Consider the following 20,091-nt stretch of genomic DNA (forward strand, 5'->3'; position numbering starts at 1 on the left):
ATCATCTTTAGAATGCATATTTATTCAATTTTAGCTTTGAAATCCATCAAAAGTTGGTTGAAACTTGACGTGAGAAAAAAACAACGGTTTTTGCTCCTCATATGATAAAATCGTTGTTTTTTTTATTTCATCAAAAATCGACCAGATATGCATGGAAATCATCTTCAGAATGCATAATTATTCAATTTTAGCTTTGAAATCCATCAAAAGTTGGTTGAAACTTGACGTGAGAAAAAAAGTACGATTTTTGCTCCTCATATGATAAAATCGTACTTTTTTTTATTTCATCAAAAATCGACCAGATATGCATGGAAATCATCTTCAGAATGCATATTTATTCAATTTTAGCTTTGAAATCCATCAAAAGTTGGTTGAAACTTGACGTGAGAAAAAAACAACGGTTTTTGCTCCTCATATGATAAAATCGTTGTTTTTTTTTATTTCATCAAAAATCGACCAGATATGCATGGAAATCATCTTTAGAATGCATAATTATTCAATTTTAGCTTTGAAACCCATCAAAAGTTGGTTGAAATCCATCAAAAGTTGGTTGAAACTTGACGTGAGAAAAAAAGTACGATTTTTGCTCCTCATATGAAAAAATCGTTGTTTTTTTTATTTCATCAAAAATCGACCAGATATGCATGGAAATCATCTTTAGAATGCATAATTATTCAATTTTAGCTTTGAAATCCATCAAAAGTTGGTTGAAAATTGACTTGAGAAAAAAAGTACGATTTTTGCTCCTCATATGAAAAATCGTTGTTTTTTTTATTTCATCAAAAATCGACCAGATATGCATGGAAATCATCTTTAGAATGCATAATTATTCAATTTTAGCTTTGAAATCCATCAAAAGTTGGTTGAAACTTGACGTGAGAAAAAAAACAACGATTTTTGCTCCTCATATGATAAAATCGTTGTTTTTTTTTATTTCATCAAAAATCGACCAGATATGCATGGAAATCATCTTTAGAATGCATAATTATTCAATTTTAGCTTTGAAATCCATCAAAAGTTGGTTGAAACTTGACGTGAGAAAAAAAGTACGATTTTTGCTCCTCATATGATAAAATCGTACTTTTTTTTATTTCATCAAAAATCGACCAGATATGCATGGAAATTATCTTTAGAATGCATAATTATTAAATTTTAGCTTTGAAACCCATCAAAAATTGGTTGAAAATTGACTTGAGGAAAAAGTACGATTTTTGCTCCTCATATTAAAAAATAGTATTTTTTTTTATTTCATCAAAAATCGACAATCATTTAGCTTTTGAAATCCATCAAAAGTTGGTTGAAAATTGACTTGAGAAAAAAAGTACGATTTTTGCTCCTCATATGATAAAATCGTACTTTTTTTTTTTTTTTAAAAAATCGACCAGATATGCATGGAAATTATCTTTGCTTTGAAATCCATCAAAAGTTGGTTGAAACTTGACGTGAGAAAAAAACAACGGTTTTTGCTCCTCATATGAAAAATCGTTGTAATTTCTTCAAAAATCGATTTCTTCAAAAATCGACCAGATATGCATGGAAATCATCTTTAGAATGCATAATTATTCAATTTTAGCTTTGAAATCCATCAAAAGTTGGTTGAAACTTGACGTGAGAAAAAAACAACGGTTTTTGCTCCTCATATGAAAAAATCGTTGTTTTTTTTATTTCTTCAAAAATCGACCAGATATGCATGGAAATCATCTTTAGAATGCATAATTATTCAATTTTAGCTTTGAAATCCATCAAAAGTTGGTTGAAACTTGACGTGAGAAAAAAAGTACGATTTTTGCTCCTCATATGATAAAATCGTACTTTTTTTTATTTCATCAAAAATCGACCAGATATGCATGGAAATCATCTTTAGAATGCATAATTATTCAATTTTAGCTTTGAAATCCATCAAAAGTTGGTTGAAACTTGACTTGAAAAATTTCAATTTAAAAAGAAATTTAAAAAAATATTTTTTTTTTAGTAAATTGCATCTGTTTATTGGTGATTATTGCAAAAAATAAACGTTAAGAGTTAATAAATTAATAAATGGACGTATAAAAAAATACTGATTAATAAAGTTAATTCGTGCTTCTGAACAAATAAGCCAACAACTCAGGTTCATTCATGTCAATTTTGTATTTTTGCACCATTTCTTGCACTTTTACGCGTCTCCGAACATGAGGAGGTTGATACCTAAAATTAAATTTTCATTAAAATCTTAAATTTTTCTTCAAAATTCCCAAAACTTACACATCATTCTCCAAACGGCGTCTTCGAGACATGTTCAAACACGTTTGTCGCACCAAATTTCCCACAACTCTCTTACTGAGAATCATGCCATCGATCAGCGGCGTCGCAAAATTAACTCTTCCCACGGGTCCTATCAACTTAATTCGCATCAATCCGTTGTTCAGGGGATGCAAAAAGATCAGGTGACAGTCCTTAGCTCGCGGAATGATGCCAGTTTGAGCTTCCTCGCCGGTTCTGGTGTACGGCAAAAGTTGTTCTGCGGGAAATTTGGCGAAATCCTCATACGATTCGAGCCAGATGAGGAACATTTTCGTGTTCATGGTGCCAAAAATTGTGGGTTTATTGGTTGTTCCGCGTCTTCGCATCGGCGCAACAGGTTCCGAAGTACGAGGAGCCTGATTTTGCGGTTGTTGCGGCTTGTCTAGGTCCAAAGATAGCGTTCGTGGTTTCGTCGCTGACAATTTCGTTGGCGGAATTTTGTTTTTCTCTTCGCTCAAGGAGCGTTCATAGTGCCCGCCATGCTCTGACGACATGCATTGCCCGTCAAAACTGTCGTTATCTTCCTTATTGAGGTAATTGGGGACCACAAAAGCGAGTTCCGACGACACATCTGCCCAATAAATGATGTTTTTCGTGCCGTTATAGCTCAACGGGCTACTCACGTCATCGTCTGTCGTCACATTTGACGCTTGACTTCCGATTTTCCAGCTAGTTTCGAGTTGCCCGGTCCATCCTGCGTGCTCCTTGACGCGCGTATTCCATCCCAAACTGTTCAACATTTGCCAGAAATGCGGATCAATTTGCGGCGCATTCTCTTCCGACATGTTTCCGATGATTTCGCGTTCAGAACACTGCCCGGCGCGAACGTAGAAGATGTGAACGGTGTCACAAGTGCGTGGCGACATTTTATCCAAGGTTTTCAAGTCGTTGGCGAAACTCACTTTTGACGTGTCGAGCACCGTCAACGACTGATTTGGCGTTAGCTCGTCTTGATTCGAGTCGTCGCCGAACGACAGGAAGCCGAAATGCGACAAAAGCAAGCGGGAAGCTTGGAATTCGCTGCAAACAGTGGGCGCGGTTTCTTCGGGGCAGTGACTCAACGAATCTTCGGAACATTCGGTTTCGGCCCAGCAGAGTTTCTCGTGAACCATTTGTTCGTCGAGGAGTTTGTAAAATTGATTTCCGGTTTTTTGGAGGATGGAGTCCAGAGTTGGAATTGAGTCGTCAGCGATGCAATTTGGGATGCGATCAACACCTTCGGGGAAGAATTTTTGGTCGATCACGTGTTTGGGCATCGGAATTTCGTTCTAAAAGGCAAAACATGATGAATTTTCATAGAAAAAAAATGAGAAAAATTGAATTTACCATTGGAATTGGGCGTCCTAGGGGACCAGAAGCGTGATATTTGGTGCCTGATTTGCTTCTCGGTAAGTGACGAAGCTGCATTGTCCATGAATGACGACCTAAATTAACGAAAAAATGGTTCATGATTTCAATTTTTTATTCAAAAAAGTAAATTTTTGTTGGAAAATCGCAAAATTTTATTCAAAAAAGTCAACTTTTGCTTTAAAAAAATAATTTTTGCTTATAAAAGGACAAAATTTTGCTTGAAAAATTTGAATTTTGGTTTAAAAAATCAAAAATTTTGTTTGAAAGAGGCAAATTTTTATAGAAATTTAAATTTTTTTTTTGAAAAATTTAATTTTTTTTTTCAAAAAAGGCAAAATTTTGCTCGAAAATAAAAAATTTTTTTTGTTCTAAAAATTCAAAAATTAAATATCAAATTTTGTTCTCATGAAAAATGTCAAATTTTTTTTTTAAAAAGACAAAATCTGGTTAAAAAATGTCAAATTATTGTTTGAAAAATTAAAATTTTTGTTCTCAAAAATATCAAATTTTGGTTAAAAATTAAAAATTTTGTTCAAAAATGACAAAATCTGGTTCAAAAATGTCAAATTTTGGTCGAAAAAATAAAATTTTTGTTCTCAAAAGACAAAATCTGTTTCAAAAATGTCAAATTTTGGTCGAAAAAATAAAATTTTTGTTCTCAAAAGACAAAATCTGGTTCAAAAATGTCAAATTTTGGTCGAAAAATTAAAATTTTTGTTCTCAAAAGACAAAATCTGGTTGAAAAATGTCAAATTTTGGTTGAAAAATAAAAATTTTGTTCGAAAATATAAAATTTTTGTTCTCAAAAGACAAAATCTGGTTCAAAAATGTCAAATTTAGGTCGAAAAATTAAAATCTGGTTCAAAAATGTCAAATTTTGGTTAAAAAATTAAAATTTTTGTTCTCAAAAGACAAAATCTGGTTCAAAAATGTCAAATTTTGCTTGAAAAATTTAAATTTTTGCCCTAAAACGTCGATTTCAAGTTCATAAAAGTAAACTTTTTTAGATAAAATCATCAAAAAAGGATCTTACCAAAGCTCGAACGAATCAACAAAGTAACCGTAGGCTGCGGATCCTGATCATTGCCCAACGGCTCCTCCAAAAGAGCCAAAATTGTCGAATTTTCCGTCACAAAATACTTAAATTTATGCACTGCTTGCTCGTGCGTGACTGCCGCGCCATCCGCCTTGCAATGTTTAATCAACGCCACTTCATCCAGCAACGAAGACAGCGAATGCGGTCCACAACTATTCGGAAAATATCCAACTTGCTCCAAAATAAGCGTCAAAAGTGTCTCGGCACTGTCTCTAACGCGCATCGAAACCGGTTTCAGCTCCTTCTCGTCCTTCAATTTGACACTTTCATTCGGTTTCCCGACACTTTTCGACCCCGAAATGCCCAATTCGACAACTTCCAAGACGATATTCAGGCAATCCTTGTCCTGTTGCAGCAAATATGGGTGTTGCATCAACCAAACAGACAGACATTGGAACGCCGCCACGATTGTACTGTGCAAATCTTTGCTATGAGCGGGCGGCGGTCTCGAACATTGGTACGAAATATAATCGCAAATCCATTTCACCGCACGTTTACACTCGATACTGTCGGATTCCTTGATGGACATGCGTGCCAAGCCCGACAGAAGCTCCAAAGCTGCCAGAGAAACGTTCAACTCCGTCTTCCAGGACGAGATGAGACGATGACAGACGAGATACGTAGCTCGCACGAACAACGCATGACCGCTATCTGCTCGAAAAAAATGAAAAATTAACAAAAATTCGTAGAAAAAAAATTTTTACAACAAAATTTTGGTAAAAAAAACGAAAAAAATATGTGAAAGTGACTACCAATCAACATTTACCGTAAAGAGATGATGCTTCAAAGTCGTGCAATAAGTCGCTGGGAAAGTCATCGGACATGGTCAAGCTCACGGAATCGTGATTACTCAATGTGGCGGTGACATTTGCACCGTAACTCGAATTAGATGCTGCACTAGCTACGGAATAAGCGCTTTTTTCGGAGCAAGCTGATAATTTTTTAAGGAATTTTTAAAGATGAATGAGAAAAATATGAAAAAAAACAAAAAAATTTCGAATATGAACTAAAAAACATCAAAAAACACAAAAAAGCTTAAAAAACAAACCTGAACTCAATAAATTAGACTCAGCGGGAGGCGGCGACGCATGAAACGGATCCGGATTCTCAGTTTCTTCAAAAGTGACGGCATCCTGTACCGTCAAAAGGAGTCCCCCAAGTAACATGTGCGTGTTTTGAGGATCAGTTTCGACCTGTAAGGCGTTCATGAGGATGTTTATCAACTGTGGCTTGAACTGGATGAACGTTCTAAAAGGTAAAATTTAATTAAAAAAATTTTTTTTTTGACAAAAATTTTACTAAAAACTTACTTTTCTGGATTGGGAACCCCCAATTCTCGTATCGGGAGACTCCCAAAGTGACACGGCAGCACGAGAATCGACAATAAAATGTTAATAGCGGACTTTCGTAACTCCGTTTTGTTGATTACCATATTAGGCGGCTTGAATTTCGGGTCTTTTTCCGGCAGCAAAAGGTCCAGAGCGTTAATAAAAGACGGCAGCAACACGTGAATGCCGTCCAAATCAATTTTAAATAAATTTCCGGAATTGTAAATGATACTCGCCATGGTCTCATCAATCTCACGAGACTCGGAAATGCGTAGGCCTTGTTGAAGGGCAACGTAAAATCGTGCAAGGTACACGGGAATTATCTCTTCGCCGGTTTTTTTCGCGGCAAAAATGCGACAAAGTGCTCCAATGGCTTCGGCTTTGCCCGATTCGAATTTGTCGATGGTCAATCCGGATGGAGTTTCAACAGGTTCGGTCAATGAAGAAGGTTGCGACAGGGAAATGCTGCCTTTTCGACTGTCAACAATCATCGAGGATGGACGACGAGATGCTTCGGTAGCTTGTTCTACGGGAAAAAAATTAAAATTTAAGAAAAAAAAATTTTTTTCGTCAAATTTTACTCACTTTTCGTATTTTGCACCCACATTTCGCTTCCAATATGTGCCGCCTCAAATAGCCATTCGCCAAATAAATGCAGGATACTGTTGCACTTCGGTCTTTCGGCAGCTGGCGCTCTCACTTCTTGATTCAACGAAGCCATAGCTGCAAAATTATCAACGAAAAAATATTATTTTCTGCCCAGAAATAATTTCAAATGAAAAAAATGTCTGAAGAAAACATACACATTGAAGCTGATGACGTTCCGCTGAAATGCGAAGAGTGTGACACACTCGAAGAACGTGTCGTTGTTAATCCAATTAGTGAGCCTTTCGACAATCCTAGTGTTTTACAATAATTTTTTTTTATATCAAGAGATGATCAGCAAACAATGACGACACAAAAGAAGACGAGAAGAGACAAAAAATTCATTCGATTAGTTTAAAATCAAATTAAAAAACTTTTTTTTTTTTTGAAAAGTGTTAAAAATTGAATTAAACGTGCGTGCGGTAAAAATGCGCTCTCTACCAACATGCAAATTAATCAATCAAATAACGGTGTAGATGTGAAAAGGGTGTTAAAAATGATGATCAGTGATGGAGAGAATGAAAATAAAAGTGGTGTGGCAGCGGCGATTGCGGTACTTTTTGACATAAAAATCTGCAGTTTTGTGATTTAAATGTCGAAAAGTACGCTTTGAATTGCGATTTTGTGAGAAAATTGAAGAATTTTAATTTTTTGTTGACCAAAAATTAAATTTTTTTCTAATATTTTAATTAAAAAGTTGAAATTTTATTAATTTTTTTATTGAAAATCATTTAAAATTTGAATTAGCAAAGAGGCGATTGTCAAATTTTTATAAAGTTTAATTTATAAAATTGATATTTTTAAAATTTTCCATTCAAAATTTTGAAATTAAAAAATTTTGAAATAATTTTTAAAGTATTTTTTGATTTTTTTTTAAACAATAAAAAGTTTGATATTTATAATATTATTGAATTAGCGAAAAAGCCATTTTCAATTTTTTTAACTTTTTTTTACAATTTTTTAAGAAATTTTTATTCAAAGTTTTTAAAAAAAAAAATTAAAAAAGTTTCAATGAATTTTTATGAGTTTTTGAGGAAAGAAACAAAACTTTTAAAATTATTTTTGAATTAGCAGAAAACCAAATTTAAAATAATTTCTAAACTTTTTAAATTGATTTTTAAGAAATTTTTCATTAAAAATTTTGAAAAAACATTTTAAAAAATTCATAAAGTATTTGTGGGATTTTTTTTTCAATTTGTCTTTAAATAAAGAATTAAAAATTAGAAATCAATCTTGAAAAAGCGAAAAAGCGATTTTCAAATTTTTAACAATTTTTTAAGTTTTTGAATTACCTAACTGTTACAAAATTTTTAGCAAAATCTCTCAGAAAATTAACATTTTTGACCATAATCTTAGATAATATAAAACAAATTTTAATGAACTTAACACAAAAATATTTAAAAAATTATTGTTTGAATTAGCAAAAAATCGATTTTCAAATTTTTAACGGTCGTTTTTAAATTGACATTTACAAATTTTTCAAAAAATATGTCAGAGAACCAAAATTTTTATTGAAATTAAATTAATAAATATTTTTTTTTCATGTTTTTAAACAGTTTTTTCTTAAAGTCTATTTTAGTTTTTTTTTTTAGGTCTTTAAAATTTAATTTTTTTTTAAATATTTTAAGATCTAAGAGAAAAATTAATAAATCTTAAACAAAATTTTTAATTTTTCATAATTTTAAGTAAGTCAATTTTTATAAATGTTGTTTAATTTTCTCACAAAATCACATTAAAAAACATCAGTTATTTTTAGAATTACGCCCCTTATTAAACGCCTCTCTTGAGACACTCGTTAGTTATTTATTTACAAACTGAAGCTTAAACACAAAATTATAAATTATTTACAAAAAAGCTGTTAACCTCGTTAATTTGTGAACTTTTTTTAAGCAAAACTCCTCCAACCCACAAACAGAAAAAAATACGAAAGAAGGAAAACTCTCAACCAACAAAAGAACAAAAGGCAAAAGGAAGCAACACAAAAAAAAATCGAAAAAGTGAAAAACTTTGAAATGTTTTTGATAAAAACCCTTTGTCTGCATTGTTGGTGCGACACTAAAACTCTTCGCAAGTCGACGTGGAGTCGGTGAATGAGGTGTCGGAACTGCAAAAGTTGTTGAGCCCAAAACGTTTTTTTTTTTTAGAGAAAAAAAAATTATAAAAAAGGTAAAAAATAACTACCAGGCGTTGCCGGGGTGTTGGGTGTCTGTAGTTGTTGCTGATGCGCCCCCACACCGTAAACTACTTGAGAATTATTGCTACAAGTGCTACCACTACTACTACTATTGTTATTATTAAGAAGGAGACTGGAAAGGATATTTTCGTGACTGCGATTTGTAAAAGTAAACTTAAAAATGTCACCACCAGACAAACGTGAAGCGGATGATGATGAGCTAAGACTATGCGCTTGACCACCGTACTCGTCGTAATTCGCGGGTAAGTAAATGCCTTTTTTTCGTGTTCGGGATGGATTTTGAATGGAAAAAGAGAGACAAATACAATTATTTTTATCCGAAAACATGAAAAATGATGAAAAAAATTCAAAAAAACCCCAAAAAAATTTTAAACTCACCCAAAAATGCATCCACGAGACACGCAATGCCTTTAATTGACTTGAGGAAAATTTGCGGCAAATTTAGCAAACACGGATGCGCCGACGGATCTTGACCATTGCCTTGTAAGAGGGCGTTTTGAATGAATTGTGGCGTATTGCTGATCACTTGGGGACAACACAAAGCAGTTGGCGAGCCAATTATTCGCAAGAAACGATACCAACTTTGAGCGATGCAATCATCTGTGGCTTCTTTTGGCATCAATAAGACATCATCTTCGGGCAGGATTTTAAGCTCGGGGAATGTTGGACCATATGTGAAAGCCAAGAGACGAGATGTTAAGATGAGATTGACACGATTCCATTGGTCGATCAAGGAGATGCGATGACGCCACATTGCACATGATTCCTAAAAAAAATAATTTTATGAAAAAAATTTTGAAAATTGCAACTGGGAAGCAAAAAATGAGTTTTTCGATTGAAGTGCACTAAAAATTACAACAATTATCAGTTTTGAAAAAATTGTATTTAAAAAAAAAATTAATTTTGAAATTAAAAATTCTTGAATTCTCTTCAATATTTTCCTTAAAAATTTTAGTAAATAAATTTGAAAATTTTTTAAAAGACTTAGTTGTAATTTTTAAAATTATTTATAATATTTTTTGAAGAAAATTAAATTTTCATAAATAAATTTCCCTTAAGATTACAAAAATCAGAAAAATTTCACTTCTTTGGATCTTAAAAAAAATATTTTGAAAAAATTCATTAAAAACTTTGAATATTTGGTAAAAACAAATAAAATTATTAAACTTTTTTAAAAATACTTGAAAATTCAGAATTTGCTTTCAATGAATTTTTAAATCGTCATTTTCCAAAATTCATAAAAAAAAGTTTTCAATTAAAATTTTAAGAATAAAAAAATAAATTAATTTTGTGGAATTTTTTTTTTTTTTTACAAATTAGGCCATTAAATTTAATTATTTAAATAAAAAAAAAATATTTTTGAAAACTTATGAAAAAATTTTAATTTTTGGAAAGAAAAGTTAGAAAATTCTTTAATTTTTCTTTAGTAAAATTATTACTGAAAATTATTTCCTTAAAAATTATTGAAATAATAAAAAAATTAAATATATTTCAAAAAAAAAATTAATTTATTTAAAATTAAATTATTTTTTAAAGAAAAGAATTTTTTATAAATATTTTTTTCTTGGTAGTTTTAAAAAAATTAAACGAAATTCACTTCTTTAGACTTTTAAAAAATTGTTATTAAAAAATCATAAAAATTTTTTGATTATTTGGTAAAAAAAAATTTGTAAAATTTTTTTAAAAAATACTTAAAAATTAAGAATTTTTGTTTAAAGAGTGCACAAAAAAAAAATCTTCAATTTAAATTTTAAAAAATTTAATTTTGTGGTAAAAATTTGTTAGAATATGAATTTTCATCAAAAAGTTTTGAATTTTCATAAATTTTCAAAAACTAAGAAATTTTTACAATGAAATTTTTTTGATAAATTTTTTTCGCTAACATCTTTAAATGGCTCCTGTACATCGGAAACGCAAAATTTTGAAAAAGTCCAAAACAAAAGTTGTTTCTAAAGACAAAACCTTCAATTTGAGACGGAGAACGGTGATCTAACTCAATTTTCAAAAATGGGTACATGAGCCCTCATAATAAGAGGATTTTGGCTGAATTTTTTTTTGCTAACATCTTTAAATGGCTCCTGTACATCGAAAACGCAAAATTTTGAAAAAGTCCAAAACAAAAGTTGTTTCTAAAGACAAAACCTTCAATTTGAGACGGAGAACGGTGATCTAACTCAATTTTCAAAAATGGGTACATGAGCCCTCATAATAAGAGGATTTTGGCTGAAAATTTTTTTTCATCAATTTTTTTTGCTAACATCTTTAAAAAGCTCCTGTACATCGAAAACGCAAAATTTGGAAAAAGTCCAAAACAAAAGTTGTTTCTAAAGACAAAACCTTCAATTTGAGACGGAGAACGGTGATCTAACTCAATTTTCAAAAATGGGTACATGAGCCCTCATAATAAGAGGATTTTGGCTGAAAATTTTTTTTCATCAATTTTTTTTTGCTAACATCTTTAAAAAGCTCCTGTACATCCAAAACGCAAAATTTTGAAAAAGTCCAAAACAAAAGTTGTTTCTAAAGACAAAACCTTCAATTTGAGACGGAGAACGGTGATCTAACTCAATTTTCAAAAATGGGTACATGAGCCCTCATAATAAGAGGATTTTGGCTGAAAATTTTTTTTCATCAATTTTTTTTTTGCTAACATCTTTAAATGGCTCCTGTACATCGAAAACGCAAAATTTGGAAAAAGTCCAAAACAAAAGTTGTTTCTAAAGACAAAACCTTTTTTTTCATCAATTTTTTTTTGCTAACATCTTTAAATGGCTCCTGTACATCGGAAACGCAAAATTTTGAAAAAGTCCAAAACAAAAGTTGTTTCTAAAGACAAAACCTTCAATTTGAGACGGAGAACCGTGATCTAACTCAATTTTCAAAAATGGGTACATGAGCCCTCATAATAAGAGGATTTTGGCTGAAAATTTTTTTTCATCAATTTTTTTTTGCTAACATCTTTAAAAAGCTCCTGTACATCCAAAACGCAAAATTTTGAAAAAGTCCAAAACAAAAGTTGTTTCTAAAGACAAAACCTTCAATTTGAAACGGAGAACGTTGATCTAACTCAATTTTCAAAAATGGGTACATGAGCCCTCATAATAAGAGGATTTTGGCTGAAAATTTTTTTTCATCAATTTTTTTTTGCTAACATCTTTAAAAAGCTCCTGTACATCGAAAACGCAAAATTTGGAAAAAGTCCAAAACAAAAGTTGTTTCTAATGCCAAAACCTTCAATTTGAGACGGAGAACGGTGATCTAACTCAATTTTCAAAAATGGGTACATGAGCCCTCATAATAAGAGGATTTTGGCTGAAAATTTTTTTTCATCAATTTTTTTTTGCTAACATCTTTAAAAAGCTCCTGTACATCCAAAACGCAAAATTTTGAAAAAGTCCAAAACAAAAGTTGTTTCTAAAGACAAAACCTTCAATTTGAGACGGAGAACGGTGATCTAACTCAATTTTCAAAAATGGGTACATGAGCCCTCATAATAAGAGGATTTTGGCTGAAAATTTTTTTTCATCAATTTTTTTTTTGCTAACATCTTTAAAAAGCTCCTGTACATCCAAAACGCAAAATTTTGAAAAAGTCCAAAACAAAAGTTGTTTCTAAAGACAAAACCTTCAATTTGAGACGGAGAACGGTGATCTAACTCAATTTTCAAAAATGGGTACATGAGCCCTCATAATAAGAGGATTTTGGCTGAAAATTTTTTTTCATCAATTTTTTTTTGCTAACATCTTTAAAAAGCTCCTGTACATCCAAAACGCAAAATTTTGAAAAAGTCCAAAACAAAAGTTGTTTCTAAAGACAAAACCTTCAATTTGAGACGGAGAACGGTGATCTAACTCAATTTTCAAAAATGGGTACATGAGCCCTCATAATAAGAGGATTTTGGCTGAAAATTTTTTTTCATCAATTTTTTTTTGCTAACATCTTTAAAAAGCTCCTGTACATCCAAAACGCAAAATTTTGAAAAAGTCCAAAACAAAAGTTGTTTCTAAAGACAAAACCTTCAATTTGAGACGGAGAACGGTGATCTAACTCAATTTTCAAAAATGGGTACATGAGCCCTCATAATAAGAGGATTTTGGCTGAATTTTTTTGCTAACATCTTTAAAAAGCTCCTGTACATCCAAAACGCAAAATTTTGAAAAAGTCCAAAACAAAAGTTGTTTCTAAAGACAAAACCTTCAATTTGAGACGGAGAACCGTGATCTAACTCAATTTTCAAAAATGGGTACATGAGCCCTCATAATAAGAGGATGTTGGCTGAAAACTCATAAAAATTTCGAATATTTGGTAAAAAAAAATCAAAAATTCCTTCAATTTTTTTTTTAATTTTAAATAAAAATTATTAAATTGATGAAAATCTAAGAATTTTTTTGTACAAAAATTCCACAATTTTTAAAAAGTTTTAAAATAAATTAAAGATTTTTAAAATTTTCCAACAAATATTCAAACTTTTTCACAATTTTTAAAAAAATATTTTTTTTTAAATTTGCAATTCATCCAAAAAAATAAATTATCTTTAAAAAATCATCAAAAAACCTGATTTACCTGAAAAGTTTTCCACAACGAAGGCGACGGGAAGCATTTAACACACGCCAGCATCCAAACTTCGAATAATGTGCTCAACAAACGTTCACACAATTGATCGCTAACATCATCTTTTATCACTGGCGGTGACAGCAGGATGTCATTTATTGCCAACAGGAACAGCAAAACTGTCTCCCACGTCTCTCGCGTGAGAATTGTCGAACATTTGACGGTTTCTTGTAACGTCCTCAGTACTCGATGGCAATGCAGGACTTGACGATTGATGGTATCGGCGCCTAAAATGATCAAAAAATCGAATTTAAAGACAATTTTCAATGAAAAATTTTATAAAATTAATTTTGGAAAGAGTTAAATCACCTAATCCTCGATTATATAAAAAAGGTAAGACTTGAAATTAGAAGAAAATCCAAGAAAATTGTTAAAAAAGTTCAATTTTAGTGGTTTTTAACTCACTTTCTCCTTGTCGCGGTGTAAATAAATTGTGCAAATGATTAATAATTCGTCTCGCATACAAATTTGAGTCTTCCAGCACGGGTTTCGGCACGCTAATCTTCGGTTGTGGATGCAGTCCCGTCAGCCATTCGCAATAAACGTTCACGCAATCTTTGATAGTTTCGTGTTCCGTTAGCGGCAACGAGAGCCCATAGCAGATGACATCCATGCACCAAAGCACTTCTTGATCTGTGGTCAATGGACTCGGTTCCGTTGGTTGAGCAACACTAAAAGTCGACGCAATTTGCTTGATGACCGTCAAGGCGACATCTTTCCCGCACGACATGGAAAATTTGTTCAGGACACTCTTCGACTGCGATCCGTTGACATTTTGGTCGATCACGGGCGCCAGCGAGGCCCATTGCGAGTACATTTTACGGGAAAAAGTGGATTTAGCGGTCAATGACCTCGAAAAATGGTCACACCAGTTACGATTTTTACGAAATTCGGTTCAAAATTTGAAATTTTTCGAGGAATTCCATGAAATTTGAGTTAAAATCTCAGAAATTTATGACTTTAACACAAATTTTTCTCAAAAAAATGAATTTTTCGAGGGATTTTTAGTGATTTTTGGACAAAATTCCAAAAGTGTTTACGTTTTCTGTTTTATTTATCGTGCCAGCTGATGTTGACGTTCCCGAATTTTTGTTCAGTGGACCCGTCAATGGTGCCAGCTGTCAAGTGTGATTCATGAAAAGCAGCCGAATCCGATAATCAGTGCGTTTAATCGTAAAATTTCGTAATTTGAGGCAAGATACGACACCAAAAATAGCGAAAAACTTGAACCAGCGATGTCGAGATAGATAAAAACCGGAAATATTATCGTAAAATTGCGGTTTCTTGCCATAATTGGAACATTCGGGTGGCGATAAGACGACGTGCAGCTGTGGCAGTCATCTTTTTTGATCCTTCTGAATAATTTTTTGTGTGACGTCTCTGCGTGTTTGTGTCGAAAATGACCTCGATCGTGGAAATGGTGCGTCACTACCAGCGCAGCATCGAAAAATCTCTGGAAAATCCGGCACGCGTAAGTATTCCGAGCCCTTCTCTTATCGCACAAAGGGAAAGTTTGACGTAATATGCGTCGGATATGCAAATTTTGTGTCTGTGTGCACGAATGAAAGTGATTGCGTCGTCACAATTTACGTGCAAGGTCTAATTTTTGCCCGTTTTTCCCTTCACAGTTGCTGCATTGCGTGGAAAAATTGAACAAATTACCGATCACGGTGGAGCATTTGCAGGAAACGGGCGTCGGAAAGACCGTAAATAACCTCCGGAAGTACGACGGCGAAGTGGGATATGCCTCCAAAGCGTTGGTAAGCAAATGGAAGACGATGGTAGCGAAGGAGGAGGCGGAAAATGACTCGCCCGACGAAGAAGAGGCGTCTCAAGAGCAAGATGAGAGTCATGCCGATGACGACGACGATCACGAAGACGAGCCGGATGACGACGAGGAGGAAAATCAGCTGCAAATCGACGAAACAGAGAACATTGAACCGCCTGCCGAGTCCTCGTCGGAAGAAATTGCCGAAAAATCCAACCACGAAAGCCATCACAAAAAATCCTCAAAGCACTCAAGTGATAGAAAACACAAACATCATACCTCTTCCTCCTCATCGCACTCAAAAACGGACAAAAAACACAAGGAATCGTCGAAAAGTCGGCATAAGGACAAGGAATCATCGCGTCATGAAAGTCGCAAGTCCGAAAAATCATCAAAAAGCTCCTCCAGCTCCGATACCAAATCCCACAAACATCACAAGGACAGCGAAAAACACGAAAAATCCAGTCATCATCATCAAAGTAGCAGCAAAAGTGATAAAAAATCCTCCTCAGACCCGAATTCGAGCAAAGAAAAGAAGCAAGAATCGTCGCGCGACACCAAAAAAGATCCCAAAACTCACGAAAATCACGAAAGTGAACGCAAAAAGTCCTCCAAGAAGGACAAAGATCGCGATCGTGACCGCGACGATAAAGACGCAAAGAAACGAAAACGCGAAAACAACGAATTTCAAATTGATTCGACGATGGGTGCGAGTTTCGCGGATGCTCTTGGCATGTTAGATATGCCTTCCTCCTCAAAAACGGCAAAAAAATTGGAAAAAGCATCGACTTCGGCGCCCCAACCCACGAGTAGCTCCAAAAAATCCTCATCTCACAGCAGCAGCTCGTCAGCGTCGGTGCCAGCGCCGGTCAGCACGAAAAAATTGATGGCAGAACCGGAAGCGCTGAGTAAACGTCCGCGATTGGAGCCATTGTTGGATATTGTGGCGGATATTCCGGCGCCTACGTTCACGATTTCCAATAATTATAAGCCGATGCCGTTGAATCAGACCGTCATGGATTGCGTTTTTAGTCAGCAATCGGCGAAGCCCACGAAACAAATGACGGATGAGGAGGCACTTACGTATAGTATCATGTCGAATAAGAGTCGCACAAAGGTATTTTCCGGGAATAAGGCGAACGCGAGAGGGAAAGTTGATACGTTGTTCGATTTGTGTATCAGAGTTTTGCAGGATCATATTGATTGTGAGTAATTTTTTTAAATTTTTTCATATTTTTTGTTAGAAAGTTTCATTTTTTTTGATGATTTTTGACAAAAAAAATCATTTTTAAATTTTTTTTTTGATGATATTTTTTTTTTCACGAAGTTTTTGTCCCATGCCCCATTTCAAAAGTGAACAATTGAATTCAAAAAAAAAGTTTTTAAATTTCAAAAAAAAAAATTTTTTAAAAAAAATTTTCAATTTAATTAATGTCAATTTTTGTATCAAAAATCGTCAGTTTTTAAATTTTGAAAAATTTTTTTGATGACAAAATTTTTTTTATTTTCATAAATTTTTCATAAATTAATTAAAATTGAATTTTTTAATTTCTTAAAAATTATTTTTTATTTTTATTGAATTAAAATTTTTTTAAAAATTAATTTTAATTCAAAAAAATATTTAATTTAATTAATGTCAAACCTTTGTCAAAAAAAAAACTAAATAGTAAAATTTATTTTTTTACTTAATTTTTTTGTCACAATTTTAATATTTTTATTTATGTTTTGTTTTTTCAAAATATTCAATTTTTTCATAAAATTTAGTCAAAAAATTTTCAAAAAAAAAAAAAAATAATTTTCATTTTATAATTGAAGAAATTTTTTTTTCAATATGTAGGTATAGGTAATAATTATTTAATTTTTTTATAATTTTTTTCTTCAAAAAAAAGTCAAAGTTTTATTAATTTTTTATTATTAAAATTTAAAATAAAATATTTAATTAAAAAATTAAAATTTAATTTTTTATAAATTTTTGACTTAAGAAAATTTTTTTAAAAACTTTGTTTAAAAACATTTTTATTTAGTTTTTTTTTAATAAAAATTTAATCAATAAATTTACTCAAAAGAATTAAAAACTATTTTTTTGCATAAATCTTTGTCATATTTTTTCTAAAATATTTAAATTTTACATGATTTATCACATATCCAATTTAATTTCTTAAATTTTAATTCTACAAAAATTTTCAAATATAAAAAAATAATAATTTTTATACAACTTTCTTTAAAAAAAATAATTTTATTTTTAAAGAATTAAATTTTAATTTTTTAAAAAGCTTTTTATTTGAGGTTTTGACTAAAAATATTATTTTTATTAATTTTAATTTTTTTCATTATTAAAATTAAATTAAATATTTTTATTTTATTTTTTGTACAAAAATTTTGATAAAAGAATTTTTAATTATATTTTTTATAAATTTTTCATCAAAAATTTAAATATTTTAATTTTTTATATAAATTTTTGTAGATTTGGAGTACACGGGTGGCGTTCCCTTCGACATATTGCGTCCCGTGCTTGAACGTTGCAGCTACGAGCAACTTATGACGTTGGAAGACTACAATCCGTACCTGATTGAAGACTCGGATGTGTTGTGGGAGCAGCATTGCAAGAGACGATTCCGCGGTAAATGTCCTGAGGAGATGGAATCTTGGCGAGAAATGTTTTTGGTATGAATTTATTTGAAAAATTTTGTTAAAAAAATTAATAAAAAATTTAATTTTTAGCGATGTTTGGATGAGGAACAAGCAAAATTCAAGAATTTAACGGCAAACATCAAGCTGGCACGCGACAAAAAGCTTCCCGTGCGCAAAACGAAACTTGCCTATGTCGATACAACTGTGAAAGCACCGCGCGGCATAAAATCGCGCCAAATGAAATACGGCACCGATACTTTGCCGAATGTGACGCCAGCTGCGCGTGTCGAGTCGCTGCGAAACATTGGCGGGAATGCAGCGAGCATTGGAGATAGGAGACTTAAAATTGCAGCTGAATTGAGGAATTCCATTCCGACACGTAAGTTTTCCTTTTTTTTCTGTGAAAAACCAATTTTTTAATTAAAAACGCAAAAAAAAAACAAAAAAAAAAGTTCGTTTGACGAGTCTCGTGGTTTTCTCTCTTTTCTCGTGTCATTCGCAGGCAAACGCGCCAAATCATACGAAGACGATCCCGATTGGACTCCGAGTACGTGGTATCGCACGTTGCATAAAAAGCCAAAAAGTTCCGAACCGAAACCGGCAATTAAAAAGTCGATCGATATGATTCGGTATGATCGGGCGAGAGCCGAGGCAAAGCGAAAAGAGGAAGAACGTCGACGTAAATCGAGGAAAATTCGCTCGGAGTCCGCTCCTGATTGAGCTTCGTGTTGCATGAGCCGCTTCACATCCATTCCTTGTTAATTGTTGCTAAAAAATTTGTTTTGGAATAAACAAAAAAAAAAAGTTTTTTGTACAAATTTTACATTTTTTTTTTGTCATTATTTGAAGCTCAAAAAGAACCAAAAATGACAAAAATCTCAAAAATTTATTTTTTTTTTAATTTTTTTTCAGATGGACCTCGAATCAATCCAAACAAGAAGGCACCTCTTATGGCAAAAACACTTATTTCGATGAAAAAGGTCTTTAAGCGATAGGAAAGTAGAGAATTAGGAGACCACAGTTACACACAGACTAAGTGACATATACCTACCAAGATGACGGACAGATACCAATTCTATTGTATATTTTACTCATTTTTCGCATAATTTTAATGGAATACCAAGTTGACTATTTGTTGTTTTATTTTATTTTGACACAAGCATGTTGTATTTATAGAAAATAAATAAAAAAAATGATAAAATTTATCAAAAATCGTAGAAAATTTCTTTGGATGTCTTTTGGTTGATTTTTAAGCTTGAAAATTGATATATTTATGAAAAATTGTTAAAAATTAAGAAATAATTTTAAAAAAATAATATTTTAATGTTCAGAGATGAAATTTTAAAATTTATAATCTTTAGCAAATCAAATTTTAATATGTAGTTAAAATTAATATTTTTAATTTAGGCCGCTCCAAATTTTTTTTTTTTTGAATTTTTTGTCTTATGCCTTATTTCAAAAAAATTTAAAATTTAATCAAAGTTGGCTGTTTTTTGGTCTTTTTTTTAAAAGAAAATAATTTTTAAGAATTTTTGTATTAAAAATCGTATTTTAACATGAATTTTCTTCTTTAAAATTTTTTTCAAAAAAATTATTTTTCAAAATTTTTTGACAGTTTTTTTTACGAAAATTTTTTGTTTAAATTTTTATCTTGAAATACTCTGAGATATATTTTAAATTATCAAATTGCAATGTAGATCCATAAAATCAACTAAAATATTGATTTATGACAAAAAACTGTTAAAATTTTGTCATTTTCTATGAAAAAGTATTTCAAAAAAAATTTTTCCTTTGACATAGTTTTGTTTAAAAAACTAAATCAAGAGCAAAAAAAACTGTGTCAAAAACTGTGTCAAAGCAATTTTTGTCAAATCTTGCTCCAAATGGATAAAAATTTATCAGAGAAATTTTTTTTTTATTTTCCTTAATAATAATTCAGCTTAAATTTCTGGAAAACACGTAGAAACGTAAAAATATCAGAAAAATGTTATCGAAATAGACATGGAATCTAACCAGAATCTTCCATGTCGATGTTCTAAGTCGATAACCTTTTTCTGATATTTCCACGTTTCTACGTGTTCTGAGAAATTTTAGCTGAATAAGTTATTTTTATTGATCTGTATCATTTTAGTGTGAAAAAACATTTAAAAAAACAAATAAAATTGTTGAAAAAAATAATTAAAAAAAT

General features: G+C 31.7%; 2 protein-coding genes across 4 annotated transcripts; one reads left to right on the top strand and one right to left on the bottom strand.

The window, feature by feature from the left end:
* Positions 1-1,987: 1,987 nt before the first annotated feature.
* Positions 1,988-14,541, bottom strand: LOC134835922 (ral GTPase-activating protein subunit beta). 2 transcript variants are annotated; one of them, XM_063850945.1, is made up of 13 exons: positions 13,910-14,541; positions 13,814-13,843; positions 13,457-13,731; positions 9,272-9,659; positions 6,858-6,953; positions 6,640-6,777; positions 6,037-6,580; positions 5,775-5,974; positions 5,493-5,657; positions 4,664-5,377; positions 3,607-3,704; positions 2,242-3,548; positions 1,988-2,184 (listed from the first exon to the last, which is right to left on the bottom strand). In XM_063850945.1, the coding sequence occupies exons 1-13, from the start codon at positions 14,319-14,321 to the stop codon at positions 2,070-2,072; spliced, it is 4,482 nt and encodes a 1,493-aa protein (XP_063707015.1). In that variant the 5' UTR covers positions 14,322-14,541; the 3' UTR covers positions 1,988-2,069. The 2 variants fall into 2 exon arrangements, with proteins under 2 accessions (XP_063707015.1, XP_063707016.1); XM_063850946.1 differs by lacking the exon at positions 13,814-13,843.
* Positions 14,542-14,641: 100 nt separating this feature from the next.
* LOC134835927 (transcription elongation factor B polypeptide 3) lies at positions 14,642-19,107 on the top strand. 2 transcript variants are annotated; one of them, XM_063850952.1, is made up of 5 exons: positions 14,642-14,975; positions 15,133-16,477; positions 17,737-17,936; positions 17,994-18,282; positions 18,816-19,107. In XM_063850952.1, exons 1-5 carry the CDS (start codon positions 14,904-14,906, stop codon positions 18,896-18,898), a joined length of 1,989 nt encoding a protein of 662 aa, XP_063707022.1. In that variant the 5' UTR covers positions 14,642-14,903; the 3' UTR covers positions 18,899-19,107. The 2 variants fall into 2 exon arrangements, with proteins under 2 accessions (XP_063707022.1, XP_063707021.1); XM_063850951.1 differs by lacking the exon at positions 18,816-19,107 and adding an exon at positions 18,406-18,655.
* Positions 19,108-20,091: the final 984 nt, after the last annotated feature.

Source organism: Culicoides brevitarsis, chromosome 3 (genome assembly GCF_036172545.1).
Source record: "Culicoides brevitarsis isolate CSIRO-B50_1 chromosome 3, AGI_CSIRO_Cbre_v1, whole genome shotgun sequence".
In the NCBI taxonomy this organism is placed as follows: Eukaryota; Metazoa; Arthropoda; class Insecta; order Diptera; family Ceratopogonidae; genus Culicoides; species Culicoides brevitarsis.